This window comes from Alexandromys fortis, unplaced genomic scaffold (assembly GCF_014885135.2).
Source record: "Alexandromys fortis isolate MF-2015 unplaced genomic scaffold, M_Fortis_MF-2015_v1.1 scaffold_13, whole genome shotgun sequence".
In the NCBI taxonomy this organism is placed as follows: domain Eukaryota; kingdom Metazoa; phylum Chordata; class Mammalia; order Rodentia; family Cricetidae; genus Alexandromys; species Alexandromys fortis.
Window position 1 is genome coordinate 13,206,423 of NW_026067908.1, and position 18,947 is coordinate 13,225,369.

General features: G+C 47.1%; 1 protein-coding gene across 3 annotated transcripts in view; it reads left to right on the top strand.

Annotated features, from left to right (window-relative positions):
- Nucleotides 1–18,947, top strand: part of Kank4 (KN motif and ankyrin repeat domains 4) — a 79,522-nt gene that overhangs the window by 56,724 nt on the left and 3,851 nt on the right. Inside the window, exons 8-9 of one of the 3 annotated variants that reach the window (XM_050136408.1) lie at nt 8,928–9,070; nt 14,444–14,644. In XM_050136408.1, the coding sequence (XP_049992365.1) occupies nt 8,928–9,070; nt 14,444–14,644 (344 nt within the window). Of the gene's footprint in view, nt 1–2,067; nt 2,269–8,927; nt 9,071–14,443; nt 14,645–18,947 lie in introns of all 3 variants that reach the window. The other 2 variants (XM_050136405.1, XM_050136407.1) reach the window with 2 other exon arrangements.

The window sequence follows — 18,947 nt, forward strand, 5'->3', positions numbered from 1 at the left end:
GGATCCTCACCATGACCAAAGTCAACCCCTCCTCCTTCCTGAGGTGCAATGGGTTCTAGGAGGGTCACCAAGGAAAAGCTGGGGATCCACAGCTGCAGCTGTTCTCCTCGGCTCCCTTGGGACTCAGAGGGGAGGTGGCGATGGCCAGCAGGATGGGAGTGAGCTGGGAGTCTCTGAAGGACGCGTCTTCCCATCTTTGTATCTCCAAGGTCGCTGCAGGGCCTGGTGTATAGTGTCTCTGGAATGACCAACTACTGAACTAAGTTGTATTAATCTAGACCAGAAGGAAGGTGAGGAGGAGCCCCCGAGACTCAAGAGGGCTGCCTGCTGTTTCACCTGGCTTTCATGGGGGATGGGGAGAGGAAACCTCAGGTTTATTAATCTAGTGAGCAACCATTACCTCCAGGCTGAGCAATCACCCTCTCAAAGGCAAACTGGCAAGCCCTGGAAAGATCTGTCAGGGTTCCAGAGAAATGGGGACTGAAAACAGTTATTGATACCCACCTACTGAGCGGCGCTGCGCAGCCTCTACCTCTTAGAGATGACAATAGTGGACGCTTCCTAACTTGCTGGGCTCCACGAGGCAGGTGGTGCCTTAACCGTCCCTGTTCTCCCTCATCAGGACAGAGTACAGAGATGACCCTTACCCAGGGGTCACCTAAGACCGTCGGGAAACACAGATATTCACATTATGATTCATAATGGTAACAAAGTTACCGTTATGAAGTAGCGAAGAAAATGATCTTATGGTTGGGGGGTCACCGTAACATAAGGAACTGTATTAAAGCATTGCACCATTGGGAAGGTTAAGAACCGCTGCCCTAGGGCCACAGAAGATCTGGAGGGAGAGCAGGCATAGACCTTGTTTTATTCTTGTCAACCTGATATCCCATTGAAGACAAGCTTGACCTTCAAATCCAAAAAGGGTTGGCAAAATACAGTAAGTCGTAGGGAAAGGCTATAAGAAAATAGAGGAACGTGTAACAGACCTGTGTAAATAAGAAATAATTGTCACCTTATTATCAAAAAAGTGACCACCTCGTGTGACTGGATTTATACTCTTTATCCTACTTGATTGCCTCAAGAACCACATAAAGCATACAGGGGAAAAATTTCTTTTTTTGTTTTTTTGAGACAGGGTTTCTCTGTGTAGTCCCACCTGTCCTAGAACTTGCTCTATAAACCAGGCTGGCCTCAAACTCCCAGAGATCCAACTGCCTCTGCCTCCAGAGTTCTGGGATTAAAGGCACATGCCATCACTGCCCAGCAGGAAAAATAATTATATAATTAATGTTCAAGCAAACCAAGCTTCAGGGAAGACAAGAACCTGGCATTGTCACACATTAACTGCAGAGACACAACTTGGGTTGGTTCTCTGAGTCTAACCCATTGCTATATCCACTGGTGACCGTGGGGATCTACAAGATAACCATACTGTCACCGGTCAGGGGTTAGGAACAATGCAGGGCCTGCAAACAGAGATTTTATTGAGACAAGAGGGTTCCGGGTAATCATTAAACAAAACCCAAGAGGCCCTGAGCAGACTGCGGCTTCCCAGAGAAAGGAGGCATGGGTTGAAGCCAAAGCCTTCCCGCCCTCCGCCCTCCATCAGTCAGGACATCACTCACAGGCTCGGTGCTAGGCCTTGGGAGGACTGGCACAAAAACAACTGTCCCTGGGCGCTGGGGTGTGTGGGGAACCATCCAGTAGCAGAGCATCTCTCTAGCATGCGTGGGGCCCTGAAGTTAATCCTCTGTACTACAAGAAGAAAACTCAAGTAAGTAAATAAGAACAGTCCCTGCTGCCAACTTCTTAGCTCCTAAGTGTAAAGGGAAGTTAGAAAGCACTCAGTAGGTGCCTCATGCTGCTGCCCAGGCTGGGAAACCAGGCGCGGCTTTGGAAGGGGTGTAGGGTTTGACTGGAGCCATGGGAAAGCAGAAGTTAGCCAGAAAGAAAAGGATGTGTCCCACGCCACAAGCAGAGGGACGATCTGGTCAGTGGCCGTTTCCTTGAGAAGGTTTGCTGGACGCACCCAGCTTCAGCCTTTGCCTGTCGCTCTTTGTGCAGGGGGGCCAGACTGCGCTGATGCTGGGGGTTAGCCATGATCGGGAGGACATGGTCCAAGCGCTACTGAGCTGCCAGGCAGATGTCAACCTGCAGGACCATGACGGATCGTCTGCCCTCATGCTGGCCTGTCACCAAGGCAACGCTGACTTGGTGCGACTGCTCCTGGCACAGCCGGCCTGCAACAGCAGCCTGACTGACAAGGTAAGATGTACAGGCAGTTATCCGGTGGGCATTTAACACCTGTCCGGAAAAGTGCCTCGCCAGCCACCAGAATTCAAGAAACCATATGGCTGTAGTGATAAAGTTAACCTCATAAGGCTGGCGTAGGGCTTTAACGAGATAGTGGATGGTAAACGCTCATAGCCTTCGTGCTGGGAAACTTGCAAAACTAAAAACACTGTGCTTAGCGGGGCAGTGATGGCACACACCTTTAATCCCAGTACTTGGGAGGCAGAGACAGGCAGATCTCTGTGAGCTCGAGGCCAGCCTGGTCTCCAGAAGGAGTTCCAGGACAGGTTCCAAAGTTACAGAGAAACCCTGTCTCGAAAAACCAAAATAATAATAATAATAATAATAATAATAATAATAATAATAATAATAAAAAGTCAGAGGTCAGAGTGGGGTTCGGGATGATGCCTCAGAAGAGAGAGATCTAGATGAAATTTCAAGACGCAGAAGTGAGATAGCGCCTAGTTCAGAGAACAGGAGAGGAGCCTGGAGCAGCCCGAGGAATGTGTTAGCAGAAGAGAACACTGTGGAACATGGGAAAGAAAACCTCCCTAGGGCCAAAAGGCTTCTGGTCCGTACAGGAGGTGAATGACGGTTTGGAAGCTAAGCTGGAGGCACGCATGCAGGGCGTTGGGTGCTGATGGTATTGGAACCCTGTTGGAAGGTACTGGGAAGCTGAGCGGGTTTTTGTGTAGAAAACACATGGCAAATAAATCCTTCAGGAAGAGTGACCTCATGGTAGGACTGGGTTAGGCGCAGTTGAGGATGTGGCAGGTAGACTAGAGGGCACTGCAGGGGTCCACAGAGAGACAGTGTAGGTTTTCAGTAGGTGGAAAGAGCAAGCTGCACCTCCAGAGGACCCAGGTTCGCATCAAAAGGGCGAACGAGACCAACTAGCCGTAAGGTGTGCAGAGAACGGCACAATCTGTCAGTAGCTGTGAGGTGTGCGGAGAAGGTAATAATACTACAGACAGGAAGGACCAGGTGTGGGAAATGCTGTGTCCTGGCAAAGTTAGGTCGTTGCTTTCTTTTGTGTCTTGCTTGTCCGGTTTGAACAGCATGCTGTCAGCAGTCAAGGCAAGGGCAGTTTCTTGCCCAAATGGCCAGCTTTTGCCATAAAGAAAGCGAACTCCATGTGGAGGTTCTTCAGTGTCCATCACCCCTTTCTGAAGTTAAGTTCGTGCTGTCAGTAATAGACATGTCTCACTGTCATGAAAAGCCTTATGTTATTAAATCACTTTAAATGCCATATTCTGTAGGTTTTCAAAGGGTTTGAAGATCACCTATCTATCTAAAATATATATCTCTGTATGACCTTAAAAACATACCTAACATGATTATAAGTTTGATAGTTATAGATGACTATTAGCCTGTACTTATTATCCTAAACAGTTCTTAAAGACTAAAATTTCACATAACCTTTTAAATAAACTGCATAGGTACAATACCTTCGGTAAGAATAGAAACATGAGGCTGGAGAGATGGCTCAGTGGTTAAGAGCACTGGCTGCTCTTCCAGAGGTCCTGAGTTCAATTCCCACCAACCACATGGTGGCTTGAAACCATCTGTAATGAGATCTGGCACCCTCCTCTAGCATGTGGGCATACATGGAGGCAGAATGTTGTATACTTAATAAATAAATCTTTTAAAAAAAGAATAGAAACATATATACAGTATAACAAAAGTAACTTTAAATTTGTATCAATAGGCAAAAGTCCACACTGATGTAAAATATTTGAGATTAGTGGTTGTTTAAAAGTAGACTCAACATTCTACCCTTCACCTCATTTTTTATTTTTAATTTATTTTATTTATTTGTTTATTTTTTGGTTTTTCGAGACAGGGTTTCACTGTAGCTTTGGAGCCTGTCCTGGAACTAGCTCTTGTAGACCAGGTTGGCCTCTAACTCACAGAGATCCCGCCTGCCTCTGCCTCCCGAGTGCTGGGATTAAAGGCGTGTGTCATTACCACCTGGCTTTATCTCATCATTTCTATATTATATCCCCTTTTTTTCCCTTCAGAAAGAGATCTTTGAATCTAACGCTGTTGTTAGCTTTTTTCCTGACCATGACCAATAACAACTTGTAACCATCCCCCAAAAGTGATGACAAACTTCTATAAACCCATTGAAAGACCAAAAGTCATCCACTCCACCACTTGGGAATGTGGGCGTCATGGTCTCTAGACTGCTTCCTGTTGTCTGTGGGTGCTGGCATCTTCGGGAGAACATGGGAAAAGTAAGATAAAGGTCAAGTCCTGGCTAGAACAGTCTGTGAGGCTGGACCATCTCAGTCAGCAACCTTAAAGCCATTTTGGATGCAGAACTCTGAGGAAACTGCAACAGAGGCATTCTGATACTGGGTTACCTGGTATCTGGTCCCCTTGCTCTGAAAACACATAAACTTTCAAAGGTAACATACATATCTGAATTAATGCAAGTATGGACTGTGCATTGTATACAAGTTAGCCAAAGATGATTCTTTTGTTTTATGATTGAACACATAAAATGTTTGTCACCTGACTTATAGTTTTTCTAGGTTTATTTCTTTATATCTATAACCAGGATTTTTAGGGGGGTCTTCTCTGGTCAAACCTGATCTTCTTTAACCTTGAATGAATAAATCCATAGCCTTTCATTTTCTGTGGAAACAAAAGTATAACCTCTTCTCCAATGCAATATATTTTTTGGCTTCCATTTTGAAGATAAAGCATTTTTAAAATATATATAGGTTGTTCTTCATTAAATCCTCCATAGGAAAATATGCATATATAGGCTGGTTTAATTTAGTAGCTTTTATAATCCAGTGTCTCCCAGCACCTATTGTTTGCTCATCAGTGACCAAAAGATTTTAAGACAACACAATAGTATACAGGATCCAGACTCCCTGGGTTTCTTTTTATTACTTTACTCTTTCTTTAAAGACGTCATTATTTCTAAACTATTATTTATTTACTTATTCTTATGACTGTCTATACTCTTTTTCTTTTTTTCTTAAGCCTATGTACATTGTTAAACACACTGTCACCTGTTTATAGGACTTTTTTTCAACCCAAACCTGCCTTACTGTGTATCTGCAACCTTTTCTGTCTACATGAGTAAAATCTTAAACTTCCATGCAGCTTAGCGAGTGGCAGGCTGGCAGCTGGCTCCACCACCTCAGTTCCCTCAGAGCCTGGCCTCATGATGGATGGAGGGACTGGTGGAGCCTGGGAAGTTTCTGGGTTCACACTGCTGTAGATGTTTCTACCTGGTCTCATACCAATGAGTAGTTTGCCACCCACTGCTCATAAATTCATTCAAGTGTTTGGTAGCAAGGCCTCTTAAAAGAGCCACATCTCTGTATGCCACTAGCACCAAGCCTACCCGAGAGATCACAGTCACCAGGAAGATGTGTTTGATTCTGTGTTTTGAACTTTTTAAAAAAAAGTTTTGTTACACCATATGTGGATATACAAGACTGGACATTGGGCACAGGATGTAGTCAAACTCTTTCTGTCCTACCATCCAGCTCCCAAATAACTACATGGAGACTCTTATTAACTATGAAAGCTCAGCTGATAGCTTAGGGTTATTCCTAACTAGCTCTTATAACTTAAACTAACCCATATTCTTATTAATCCACATTCTACCATGTGGCTTTTACTTCTCTCCCATTTTATATGTCTGACTCATTCTACATCTGGCTGGCTTCTCCACTCTTCTTTTTCTCAGCATCCTCTTTCTCTGGCTCTCCCGCCTATACCTCCTGCCTAGCTAATGGCCATTTACCTTCTTATTAAACCAATCAGAAGGTGCCTTGCCAAAGACACAACACTGAAACAGATGAGAAAGTGCAAGCAAAGAGTCTGAAGGCTTGCTGAGGAGAATGAGCTGAACGTGTCATTCCTCAACCTTGGTGAAAGAGGTGTCCGCGACGGAACTGCCACACTCCCAAACCTGGGCTCCCTTCAGAGGGCAGTTGTGACATGCTCAGAAATTACATGAGTAAGTGAGTCATTATTGAGGAGAGAGCCATAAAGCTCCTCTCTGTAGGCAACCATTAGTAATGACCCTTTATTTTGCCTGAATGCCACTGTGGCTCATTGAGTGGAAGCATGCTCAGTTGAGAGCCTTCTCCTCTCTCTCCTCCATGGATGATTGATTTTCTCATTAGACATTGCTCAGAAGCAGCTGCCTTAAGAACATGGGTCCTCGGCCTCCTTCTGTGCTCTGCAGAGGGGAGAGACATCACTCTACTGTGCGATAAATCATGTTTCTAAAGAGAGACAAGAAAGCTGGTAGCCTGGGCATCAACACTTCTTAGAGCAAACATAAAACAGTCAGAGGGGTAGCAATTAAAAAAATCTTACAGCATGGGTATCCACTTCTTTCTTAAATTATATTTATTTATGGGCATAGAGACACATGTGCCACAGTGTGCATGTAGACAGAGGTCAGAGGACAACTCGTGAGGGTCAGTTCTCTCCTTCTACTATCCAGGACCCAGGACTGAACCCAGGTTGTCAGGTTGGTGGCAGGTGCCTTTAGCCACTGAGCCACCTGGCTGGCCCACGGTGTCTGCTTCTTTACCAGGGCACAGTTGTGATAAATAGAGCTGTCATACAGCCTTTGTCATCTGCCTATCATGACGGTGGTTGGGGGCCTCAGGGAGAAAACCGTGCTAATGAGGCAGGTTCCATTTTCTGTGTCTGCTGGTGTCTGTGTTTCTATGGCACACTTCCAAAATATTCTTTAAATGAGATGAAGCAATATTTTTTTCTCTCTCACGGAACTTATAGGTACCCCTAATTGACATCTTTTTATCAGCCAGTTTTGTTGTGATGAATATCCCAGTCTACATGAGTGTCGTTCTGAATGGTTATAACAATGGCTGCTGATTCCCTCTGGTATTTACTATGTGCTATTCTTGGTGATTTACTTATATTGATCACAAACTTGGTAATAGTCCTAAAAGGTAGGTTCCATTGTCATTCCCTCTTACAGAGGAGGATACAGCAGGATCTACTGAGACAGATTTAACTTTGTCTCAGTCACACAACTTTCTGCAATGAGCAACAGCACAAGACGGTGTGAGTTTCCACTGTCCTGGCGTGGGGTCATTTGGATCCTAGGTCTCAGTCTTTGTGTAGAAATCCTGCTGCTTCTTTGATGCAGAAGAATATGAACGTGTATCCCTGGGGCTGTGGCTCAGGAGTGTCTTTTAAATTATCCTTTACAGGGCCAGGCGGTGGTGGCGCACGCCTTTAATCCAGCACTTGGGAGGCAGAGGCAGGCGGATCTCTGTGAGTTCGAGACCAGCCTGGTCTACAAGAGCTAGTTCCAGGACAGGCTCCAAAACCACAGAGAAACCCTGTCTCGAAAAACCAAAAAAAAAAAAATTATCCTTTACTGCCTCATCTTAAAAATGTCTTAGTTTATCATTCTATCATGAAAGCTATATTCCCCATTGTTCCAGTACAAGAATTAGGAAGTTCTTTTCTTCCTTCAAAAATTTTCTGTTTGTCCTGTATTCATTCATTCATTCCTTTCTTTCTTCCTTCCTTCTTTCCTTCCTTCCTTCCTTCTTTCCTTCCTTCCTTCCTTCCTTCCTTCCTTCCTTCCTTCCTCTCTCTCTCTCTTTCTTTCTTTCTTTCTTTCTTCCTTCCTTCCTCTCTCTCTTTCTTTCTTTCTTTCTTTCTTTCTTTCTTTCTAGCTTCATTCCTTCCTTTCTTTCTTTCTTTCTTTCTTTCTTTNTCTTTCTTTCTTTCTTCCTTCCTTCCTCTCTCTCTTTCTTTCTTTCTTTCTTTCTTTCTTTCTTTCTAGATTTATTTATGAGTTGGGTAGTGGTAGCGCACGCCTTTAATCCCAGCACTCAGGAGGCAGAGGTAAATGGATCTCTGTGAGTTCGAAGTAAGCTTGGTCTACAGGGTAAGTTCCAAGACAGCCAAGGCTACACAGAGAAACCCTGTCTCCAAAACAAACAAAAAAGATTTATTTATGTATACAGTGTTCTGCAGAAGAAGTCACCAGATTTCATTCTAGTCGGTTGTGAGCCACCATGTGGTTGCGGGAACTGAACTCAGGACCTCTGGAAGAGCAGCCAGTGCTCTTAACTGCTGAACCAACTCTCCAGCCCAAGCTGTATTGTTTTCATATCCCTGATACATGAGCCCTTGGGTAGGCCCTACAGGCTTGACCCTCATGTTGAACTCCCCACAATATGAGCTAGCAAGAGCCTGTGGGCACACCTGTGAATGTTGTGTGGCTCTAAGAGGAATGGGATCCGTTGCCAGGCAGTTCCAAATCCTGGTCAAACCTCTCCATTGTGTGGATAGTTTATGTGACCTCTCTGGCTTTTAATGTTCTCATCTAGGAAGACTGTGTGTTGTGCCCAGACTTTCGAAATAAAGTCATTGTCATTGATGCCTTGTCTGTCTCTGGCCCTCTTGTGGTCCTCCCTTGTTGAGCATCCTTAGAAAACCTGTAGAGAAAATTAGCCAGTTCTAATGGCTGCTAAAAATGTAAGCCAGTGAATTTGCTGTGGAAACACTAGTCCATGGTGTCTCAGCTAGCAAGCAGTGTTCTGTCGAACCACTGAAGTGCAGTCTGGCTCCAGCCCAGGCTGTTCCAGCACCCCTTCCTTCCCTTGCAGGTGTCTGCAACGTGGATCATCAGAACAAAGCTGGCTACACCGCTGTGATGATCACTCCCTTGGCTTCTGCAGAGACAAAGGAAGATATGGCTGTTGTATGGAAGCTCTTGCGAGAGGGGAATGTAAACATCCAAGCCACCCAGGTAGGTGGAGAGCGCTTGATCTCTCTGCTTCTCGGCAAACATAACACCCCTCCAGTTTGACTCTGCCAGTTGGGTGAGGAGTTCAGTTTAGATCCGTGGAGCCTTTCCCACTCCAGAATGCTGGGGCCGTCAAATGGCACTTATCCAAAAGCCCAATCCTTGATCTTCCTTACAGGCTCTTGGGACGTAGAAAGGCTGGCACAGGTGTCTCTGAACCATCTAGTCTGTGTTCCAACTAAAACAGGGCAAAATCCACCTGGATTTAAATTCTCTGACTTCTCCAACCAAATTCTAATGGTAGCCTCTTGGGAAGGTCTTTGGTGTCTGGCTGCTGAAGTCAATCACCTCTCTTAGCCTCTTGGGAAGGACTTTGCTCGCTGGTTGCTGTAGCCCCTCATCTCTGTGGCTCACCAGATCTGGACCCAGGACACATTTAGGACGCTCAGTACTTTAGAGTTATTGCTGATCATCTCCTCTCTAAAACCTTTTTAAAAAGATTTTGTTGTTGTTGTTAAGACAGGGTTTCCATGTGTAGCCCTGGCTGTCCTGGAACTTGCTCTTGTAGACCAGGCTGGCCTCGCACTCAGAGATCTGCGAGCCTCTGCCTCCCAAGTACTAAGGAAGTGTGCTACCACAGCCTGCTATTTTATTATTTTTAAATGTGTGTGTGTGTGTGTGTATGTGTGTGTGTGTGTGTGTGTCTACCAGGTGTATGCCGGTGCCTGTGGAGGCCAGAGGTGTCAGATCCTCAGGAACTGGACTTACAGGCAGTTGCGAGCTACCCCACATGGGTACTGAAAACCAAACTTATATGTGTATCAGAGCAACACACACCCTTAGTCACAGAGCCATCTCTCTGCCCCCTCTCCCCCAAGCTGTTTTAATACAGTCATGAATGTCCATTAAACTGATGGAGAGTGTGGGTGGCAGGGCAGGCAGGAGCAAGAGTAAGGTCACCAATCCCTCACTCCCAGGGGCTATGAGGATCCCTGCCTCCCAGGCCTTGTCTTACCCAGAGGGTAAAAGCAGAATTCTGTTGGAACTGAGCAATATGACAGACGTGCTTCTTTGGTCCTTAAAGTAACCAGGTCTCAAACATCTCCTGTCTTTCCTTACCTTCCTACCAAGCAGAATGAGCAATACCCGAAATACAGTCACTTATAATCAAAGGGTGTGGCTAGTGGCAGTAGGTGCTTGCCTAGTATGTTTGAGGGGCTGGGTCATTCCCAGGGACTTATACAAAGGAAAGGTTTGTCTAGGCTCTTGGTTTCCGAGACTCAGTCCCTGGCTGCTTTGTCCCATTGCCTTTTTGCCAGTGGTGAGACAGAATGTCATGGCAGGAACACACAGTAGAGAAATCTACCTCTTGCAGAGAGAAAGAAAGAGGGAGGGAGGAGGGGAAGAGGTTAGATAACCAGCCTTTTTAACACACGAGGACACCTGTTAGCAAACTGTAGCACCTGTGTTATAGGAGAGGACCCTGAGTTTGGAGAACCTGAATCTTTTATAATAGGCAAAAGCAAGCCTGACCTGTCCTAGGAGGCACTGCCTCTTCAAAAGCTATTGGCTGTGTAAACATACTTTAAAAGCTCACCTGGGGACCGGATATATGGTTCACGGTTAGGAGCAGTGGATGCTCTCCCAGAGGACCCAGGTTCAATTCCCAGCCATCTAGAACTCTAATTCCAGGATATCTGATCTTTCTTCTGATCTCCCTGGGCACAGACATGTAATCAAATTTTTCTATCCCGCCAGCCAGCTCCCAAATCATGACCCAGAGACTTATTATTAATTATGAAAGCTCGACCAATAGCCTAGGTTCATCCCACCAGCTCTTATAACTTAAATTAACCCATTTCTAGTAATTTGCTTTCTGCCTCGTGGTTTTATTACCTTTACTCTGTACTGTTCATCCTGTTTCCCTGCTTCCTCCCTGCCTAGCTGCGATTCTGTCCTTCTTCTTCCCAGCATCCTCCATGACTGGAAATCCTGCCTAGCTATTGGTCATTCAGCTTTTTGTTAAGCCAATCCGAGTGACATCTTTACAATGTACGAAAAGATTGTTCCACAACACAGACATACATGCAGGCAAAACACATATACACAGAAAATAATAATACTACTAAAAAAATTTAAATATTTGTGTTGAGCCCCCTCTTCTACACTCTCCAAAACAACAGTAGTCTGGGTGGCTCCAAAGTCACTTTGCACACCTCATCCAAGAGCTTTCAGGGATCCCGGAGATGGTTCGGTGGTTAGAACACTTGCTGCTCAAGTATTTGAATCCCCATACTCATATTAAAAAGGTGGGCATGGCTCTGCACACACCTGTAACCCCAGGTCTGTGGGGAGCAGAGACAGGAGGATTGCAGAGGCTGCTGGCTGCTGGCAAAGTGTCAGGGGAGTCTCAGCAAAAACGCCCTCTTCCAGAGGGGAGGCATGAGAATTTAGAAATATAGTAAAGAATATGAAGATGTGAACAAAAATAACAAAACGCAATAAAAATAAAAAAAAAGCTGAGACATGTAGGATAGTATCAGGAGGGAATTTTTCAGTGAGTACTGAAAATTCACCCGTGTTTAACTTCCAGCTGGTTAATATACCCCTGACCCTAAAAACATAGGAATGAAACAAAAGACCTGCATTAACATACAAATTGAAAGTTACGGCTACGTTCAACGTTCACGCCCTAGACTCACGCCCTAGACCAAACACTGTGTAGGCAAACCACTCCCTGGGTGCAATCCCAAATTATTTCCAGAAAGGAAATTGGAACTTATTTGGATTTTAGGTGGGAACCAGCTACTTCCCTATTTCAGGAGCACCTTAAGTCTGGCAACTAGGCACACCTGTGGACAATAGCCTTGCGAGAGCAGAACTCTGCTTCACAACTAGGTGGGACCTTTGTTTGAGTTGGAAGCACAATAACCTTGAATGAACTAAAAACAAGTCCCAAACTCTCTGACCTTTGGCCTCTTTGGGCCTCCACAGCAAAGGAATAAAGAATAGGATGGAGTGTCATAGAGCATGATTTTCATACACCTGCACACGCGACTTTGCACATACGTATTGCGCTCGTGCACACAAACACACATACACACACTCAGAGGAAACATCATTTGGGGAATGTTGCTGCTGTCTAACAGCTCCTTACTGACGGCAGGACACAGGTATTTGTAACTCGCTTTCTGGCTTTCCAAGTCTCCTCAGTCACACACAGCTCCCCTTCCAGAAGACAATTCATAGTGTCTTTATTTTCAATAGTATTATCCTAACAAGCATGCTGATTTTTTTAATTGGAAGAGGGGATCCTCACCATGACCAAAGTCAACCCCTCCTCCTTCCTGAGGTGCAATGGGTTCTAGGAGGGTCACCAAGGAAAAGCTGGGGATCCACAGCTGCAGCTGTTCTCCTCGGCTCCCTTGGGACTCAGAGGGGAGGTGGCGATGGCCAGCAGGATGGGAGTGAGCTGGGAGTCTCTGAAGGACGCGTCTTCCCATCTTTGTATCTCCAAGGTCGCTGCAGGGCCTGGTGTATAGTGTCTCTGGAATGACCAACTACTGAACTAAGTTGTATTAATCTAGACCAGAAGGAAGGTGAGGAGGAGCCCCCGAGACTCAAGAGGGCTGCCTGCTGTTTCACCTGGCTTTCATGGGGGATGGGGAGAGGAAACCTCAGGTTTATTAATCTAGTGAGCAACCATTACCTCCAGGCTGAGCAATCACCCTCTCAAAGGCAAACTGGCAAGCCCTGGAAAGATCTGTCAGGGTTCCAGAGAAATGGGGACTGAAAACAGTTATTGATACCCACCTACTGAGCGGCGCTGCGCAGCCTCTACCTCTTAGAGATGACAATAGTGGACGCTTCCTAACTTGCTGGGCTCCACGAGGCAGGTGGTGCCTTAACCGTCCCTGTTCTCCCTCATCAGGACAGAGTACAGAGATGACCCTTACCCAGGGGTCACCTAAGACCGTCGGGAAACACAGATATTCACATTATGATTCATAATGGTAACAAAGTTACCGTTATGAAGTAGCGAAGAAAATGATCTTATGGTTGGGGGGTCACCGTAACATAAGGAACTGTATTAAAGCATTGCACCATTGGGAAGGTTAAGAACCGCTGCCCTAGGGCCACAGAAGATCTGGAGGGAGAGCAGGCATAGACCTTGTTTTATTCTTGTCAACCTGATATCCCATTGAAGACAAGCTTGACCTTCAAATCCAAAAAGGGTTGGCAAAATACAGTAAGTCGTAGGGAAAGGCTATAAGAAAATAGAGGAACGTGTAACAGACCTGTGTAAATAAGAAATAATTGTCACCTTATTATCAAAAAAGTGACCACCTCGTGTGACTGGATTTATACTCTTTATCCTACTTGATTGCCTCAAGAACCACATAAAGCATACAGGGGAAAAATTTCTTTTTTTGTTTTTTTGAGACAGGGTTTCTCTGTGTAGTCCCACCTGTCCTAGAACTTGCTCTATAAACCAGGCTGGCCTCAAACTCCCAGAGATCCAACTGCCTCTGCCTCCAGAGTTCTGGGATTAAAGGCACATGCCATCACTGCCCAGCAGGAAAAATAATTATATAATTAATGTTCAAGCAAACCAAGCTTCAGGGAAGACAAGAACCTGGCATTGTCACACATTAACTGCAGAGACACAACTTGGGTTGGTTCTCTGAGTCTAACCCATTGCTATATCCACTGGTGACCGTGGGGATCTACAAGATAACCATACTGTCACCGGTCAGGGGTTAGGAACAATGCAGGGCCTGCAAACAGAGATTTTATTGAGACAAGAGGGTTCCGGGTAATCATTAAACAAAACCCAAGAGGCCCTGAGCAGACTGCGGCTTCCCAGAGAAAGGAGGCATGGGTTGAAGCCAAAGCCTTCCCGCCCTCCGCCCTCCATCAGTCAGGACATCACTCACAGGCTCGGTGCTAGGCCTTGGGAGGACTGGCACAAAAACAACTGTCCCTGGGCGCTGGGGTGTGTGGGGAACCATCCAGTAGCAGAGCATCTCTCTAGCATGCGTGGGGCCCTGAAGTTAATCCTCTGTACTACAAGAAGAAAACTCAAGTAAGTAAATAAGAACAGTCCCTGCTGCCAACTTCTTAGCTCCTAAGTGTAAAGGGAAGTTAGAAAGCACTCAGTAGGTGCCTCATGCTGCTGCCCAGGCTGGGAAACCAGGCGCGGCTTTGGAAGGGGTGTAGGGTTTGACTGGAGCCATGGGAAAGCAGAAGTTAGCCAGAAAGAAAAGGATGTGTCCCACGCCACAAGCAGAGGGACGATCTGGTCAGTGGCCGTTTCCTTGAGAAGGTTTGCTGGACGCACCCAGCTTCAGCCTTTGCCTGTCGCTCTTTGTGCAGGGGGGCCAGACTGCGCTGATGCTGGGGGTTAGCCATGATCGGGAGGACATGGTCCAAGCGCTACTGAGCTGCCAGGCAGATGTCAACCTGCAGGACCATGACGGATCGTCTGCCCTCATGCTGGCCTGTCACCAAGGCAACGCTGACTTGGTGCGACTGCTCCTGGCACAGCCGGCCTGCAACAGCAGCCTGACTGACAAGGTAAGATGTACAGGCAGTTATCCGGTGGGCATTTAACACCTGTCCGGAAAAGTGCCTCGCCAGCCACCAGAATTCAAGAAACCATATGGCTGTAGTGATAAAGTTAACCTCATAAGGCTGGCGTAGGGCTTTAACGAGATAGTGGATGGTAAACGCTCATAGCCTTCGTGCTGGGAAACTTGCAAAACTAAAAACACTGTGCTTAGCGGGGCAGTGATGGCACACACCTTTAATCCCAGTACTTGGGAGGCAGAGACAGGCAGATCTCTGTGAGCTCGAGGCCAGCCTGGTCTCCAGAAGGAGTTCCAGGACAGGTTCCAAAGTTACAGAGAAACCCTGTCTCAAAAAAAAAAAAAAAAAAAAAAAAAAACAACAACAACACAGTGCTTAGGAAATGTGTCCAGGCCTGGCTTAGCCCTGAGCCTCCTCTGGTGAGACTAGTGTGTGACTTTGGGGCAGCAGCTGAGCTCTGTGTCCAGGGCAGACTCTGGGCAGCCAGATGGTGGCACCAAGTTTATAGAAACAATTCTGTAGTCATTAAATTGACAGTCCCTCCATGACACAAATCTACTTCGTGGAGCCATCCATTCTCCCAAGCGAGCCTGCCTGACGTCACACAGCCAGTGCCAGTCAGTCCCCTTAAATAAACCACCTCGTAAGACGAGGGCGGCTGCGGGGAGAAGATAACCTTCATGTGTAGTGTTACCATGGATCCAAGAATGTCGCTCTCACTGCTGCCGTCATCTGCTGGAGGAAGCAGAATCACCCAATGGTTGGGTCCATGCCCACGTTGCCCAGCTGGTAGGCTGCAACTCCATTAAGCCCTAGGCTCGTGACGGACACACCATCTCTCCCAGAGCCCAGCCTTTCTGCGGAATCCTTGATATGTTATAGGGCTTCCCACAGCTCAGTGACTGAATGAATGACCTAAACTTAGGGATTCAGTCCCAAGAGTGACCCCTTTGCTGATCATGACAGTGGGTCGCATTTCTAGAGCACTTGTGGCAGCTAGTCTTCAGCTGCATGTCACCCCTGATCTATTCAAGAATACAGCAAGCTGCCCTGCATTTTACAGGCCAAAGGGTGTTACACTCCTGTCCTAAGCATACAGCCAGCCAGCAGTTCTCAGAGCAGAGTCAAGCCCGGGCCAGACTCTAGTGTCGTAAATGTTGGCATCATAATTTAATGCACAGACATCTTTGTGCATAAAACCCACAGTTCAAAGGGAACAAAAGTCTGGCGAGGCAAAGAGAGCCCCTTGCTATGCAGGGATAGCACGTCTTCCTGGACCCTGTTGGAGCCACAGAGAGTACACCATCAGCAAGTCAGGCTCAACCCCTACAGTCAGCCCTGCTGTACAGCCTGCCTTTCCATGGAGACATTTCTGAGCACTTCAGAGAGCACTGGACCTTCTGTTTTCTCATGGGATTGAGTGCAGGGGATCGGGGAGTGGAGCCTCCTTTTCCAAACACGTAGTGAAACAGAGGATCTATGTTGGAGTGTCCCCTGTGGGCTGCCTTAATCTGGAGTAAGCCTGAACAATAGTAGCCCAGGGCCACAAAGAAGTGACCACTTTACTTACCTGGAAGAGGCCTGAGAAGAGACACCTGTGGGACAGGCCAAGCAGGCTTGAGCCTTGGAAATCCCTAGCTGGCCAGAGTAATAAGTCATGAAATGGGATCCCTTCCTGGCCCTGCGTGGTAGCCTCAACTAAGAGAGAACTCCCTGGCTTTCTGGAGGTGGAGGAAAACCATGGGAGAGCCAGCTCAAGTACGACTGTTAGAACTGACTTTAAATCCAGCATTCTCGAGTCTGAATCTGAGTTCAGGGACTCTGTGCCTTCCCATAGGTGAACCCTAAGCCTCTGTACATGACTGTAAAATGGGTCTAGAGATGAGCTAACTAAATGCTTAGTGTTTATAAGTCACACTTGCTGGCTAGAACTGTGACACCTAGAGCAAAGTCTCAGTACAGCAACAGGTGGAGGAGGAGTGTCTGCAGGGAGTCAGGAAGATGAAGATCCCAAGTTAGGGAAGCCAGAGGAGGGAGACTGCCCCCAAGGGAGAAGCCAACTGGCCACCAGTTCTGAGTCAGTCTTGTATTCCTCAGGAGGGGTGACATACATCCAAAGAAGCTTTGGCAGTGTCTAGAGACACTTTTACTTGTCACAAGTAGAGGAGGGAGTGCCTCTGTCATCTAGGGCTAGGATGTCGATAAACACCTGCACAGTGCACAGGAGCAATAAAGAATTATGAGACACCTGGCCCGAGCCAGACATGGTGGTGCACGGCTTTAACCCCAGCATTTGGGAGGCAGAAGCAGGTGGATCTCTGAGTTCAAAGATAAACCTGGTCTACAGAGCGGGTTTGAGGACACCCAGGGCTACACAGAGAAACCCTGTCTCAAAAAGCTTGGTCAAGGGTTGATGCAGGGAGAGCCAGGGAACGCTGAGGAGCAGATCACTGCGGGCCTGGGTCTGGATTGGCGGGGCTCAGTACAAGATGTGGAGGTGAACTGAAGGGAAAAGCCACTCAATGCGGTCTTGGACAGGGCTTGTAGGAGTGTCGTGTGTGTGTGTGTGTGTGTGTGTGTGTGTGTGTGTGTGTATGTGTGTGTGTGTGTGTGTCCTGGTCCTATCACATTCCATCTGCCTGAATCAGGCCTGACTGAGGATTCCCACTGCAGCTTCCTCAGGGCCAGAAGGGTTTCCAGCGGCAGCGTGAGAAGATAATTGTTGCTGGGGCCAGCAAGGACCAAGGCTGGTACCCGGCGCCAGTTCCCACGTAAAGGCCATATCAGCGGTCAGCTCTCATCTCTCTTTGGGGGCACAGATGTTCACAGCACAAGTCTTCTGGAGACTCATTTGGAGAGAGAATCCTGTTCTGAAATTGCTTCCTCTTATCAACAAAGTGCAATAAAAAGACAGAGCTGCAGGCACTTCGCCTAGGCTTAGGAGGCAAGGGCGGGTGGGGGTGAGGCCGTCACTATACTTTCTCTGGGGACCTAGAGCAGGACAAACTCTGATAGTGGGGCCTGAGCACCCCTTGCCAGCTTCTTCTTATTTGGAAGTTGTTTCAGGACATCCATCAAACGGGAACATTTTTGAGACAGAGATTGTGCCTTGTTCGTCTTTACCTGATCTGTTCATGAGGTCTTGTCGTATTGAAAGATACCTCCACCACAGCACACACAGGAAGGCATATGCACACACACACACACACACACACACACACACACACACGGGCTGTCTGTGCAAACCCTCCCCTCTTCAGCTCAGTCAGTGCATGGCCAGCCTATAGTGTTGTTAAGTAGGGATCTGTAGACCCTGCTATGATACATGGACCCTCACACATCCTTCCTTCCTCTGCGGGAGGCATGTACATATAAGGGATGCTCTCTTCCTAGGTGGTCTCTTTTTCTCCACTTCCCGTCCTCCATGTCTTCAGCTGAGAAGCCCACAGATGGAGGCTGGAACCTCCAGATGGAATCTGTCAGAAGCTGCAACGCTTAGCCTCTGGGACTGGCCCTGTGGCACTTTCCCATGGTAACAGTCCTCTCTCACACACTGTTTACATAAAGCTCTGAATGGCAAAGGTCTGCGTGGAGCAGAGAGTGAGGACAGCCCTCCCTCCTCGCCCCTCCATCCCCCCACAACGCAGGACTCCCTGATGAAAACCCCCTCCCAGCAACAGTGTAGGGACTCCCTGCTTAAAAGCTCTGTCTTGTTCCAGGTTTGCTCAGAAGAAGAAAAGACTCCTTAGGTTTATGTGGCTTCTTTATCAGTTTGAACCAAACACCTCTACCTGCGCAGACCATCTTACAGCAACGCTTAGGGCTGAGCGAGGCCAGGCAGCCCACCTGTGCCAGGATGTAGCAGGGACCAGGCCAGACTGAGCCCTTGAACTTACAGAGACCAGAACTGATCAAGTGATCTCCCAGATGCCAGCCTAAATAGAAAAGGGCAGGGAGGGTGGCCCAGCAAATAAGAGGCTAGCCTGGGGTACACAATAAGTCACTATTTGAAAAGAAAGCAAGAGATGGCTTTGAGGCTAAGAGCATATATTTCTTTAGCAAAGGATCTGTGTTTAGCTCCTAGTACCCACACATCAAGAAGCTCACAATTCCTCTAAGTCCCAGGGGCTTCCACTTTCTGAGTACCCACACTCACATGCACATAACCCCCCCACTCACATGCACATACTCCCAACAGACACATACCCCCATAACCCCCTCACATAACCCCCCCACATAACCTTCCCCCCACATAACCTCCCCACATAACCTCCCCCCACATAACCTCCCC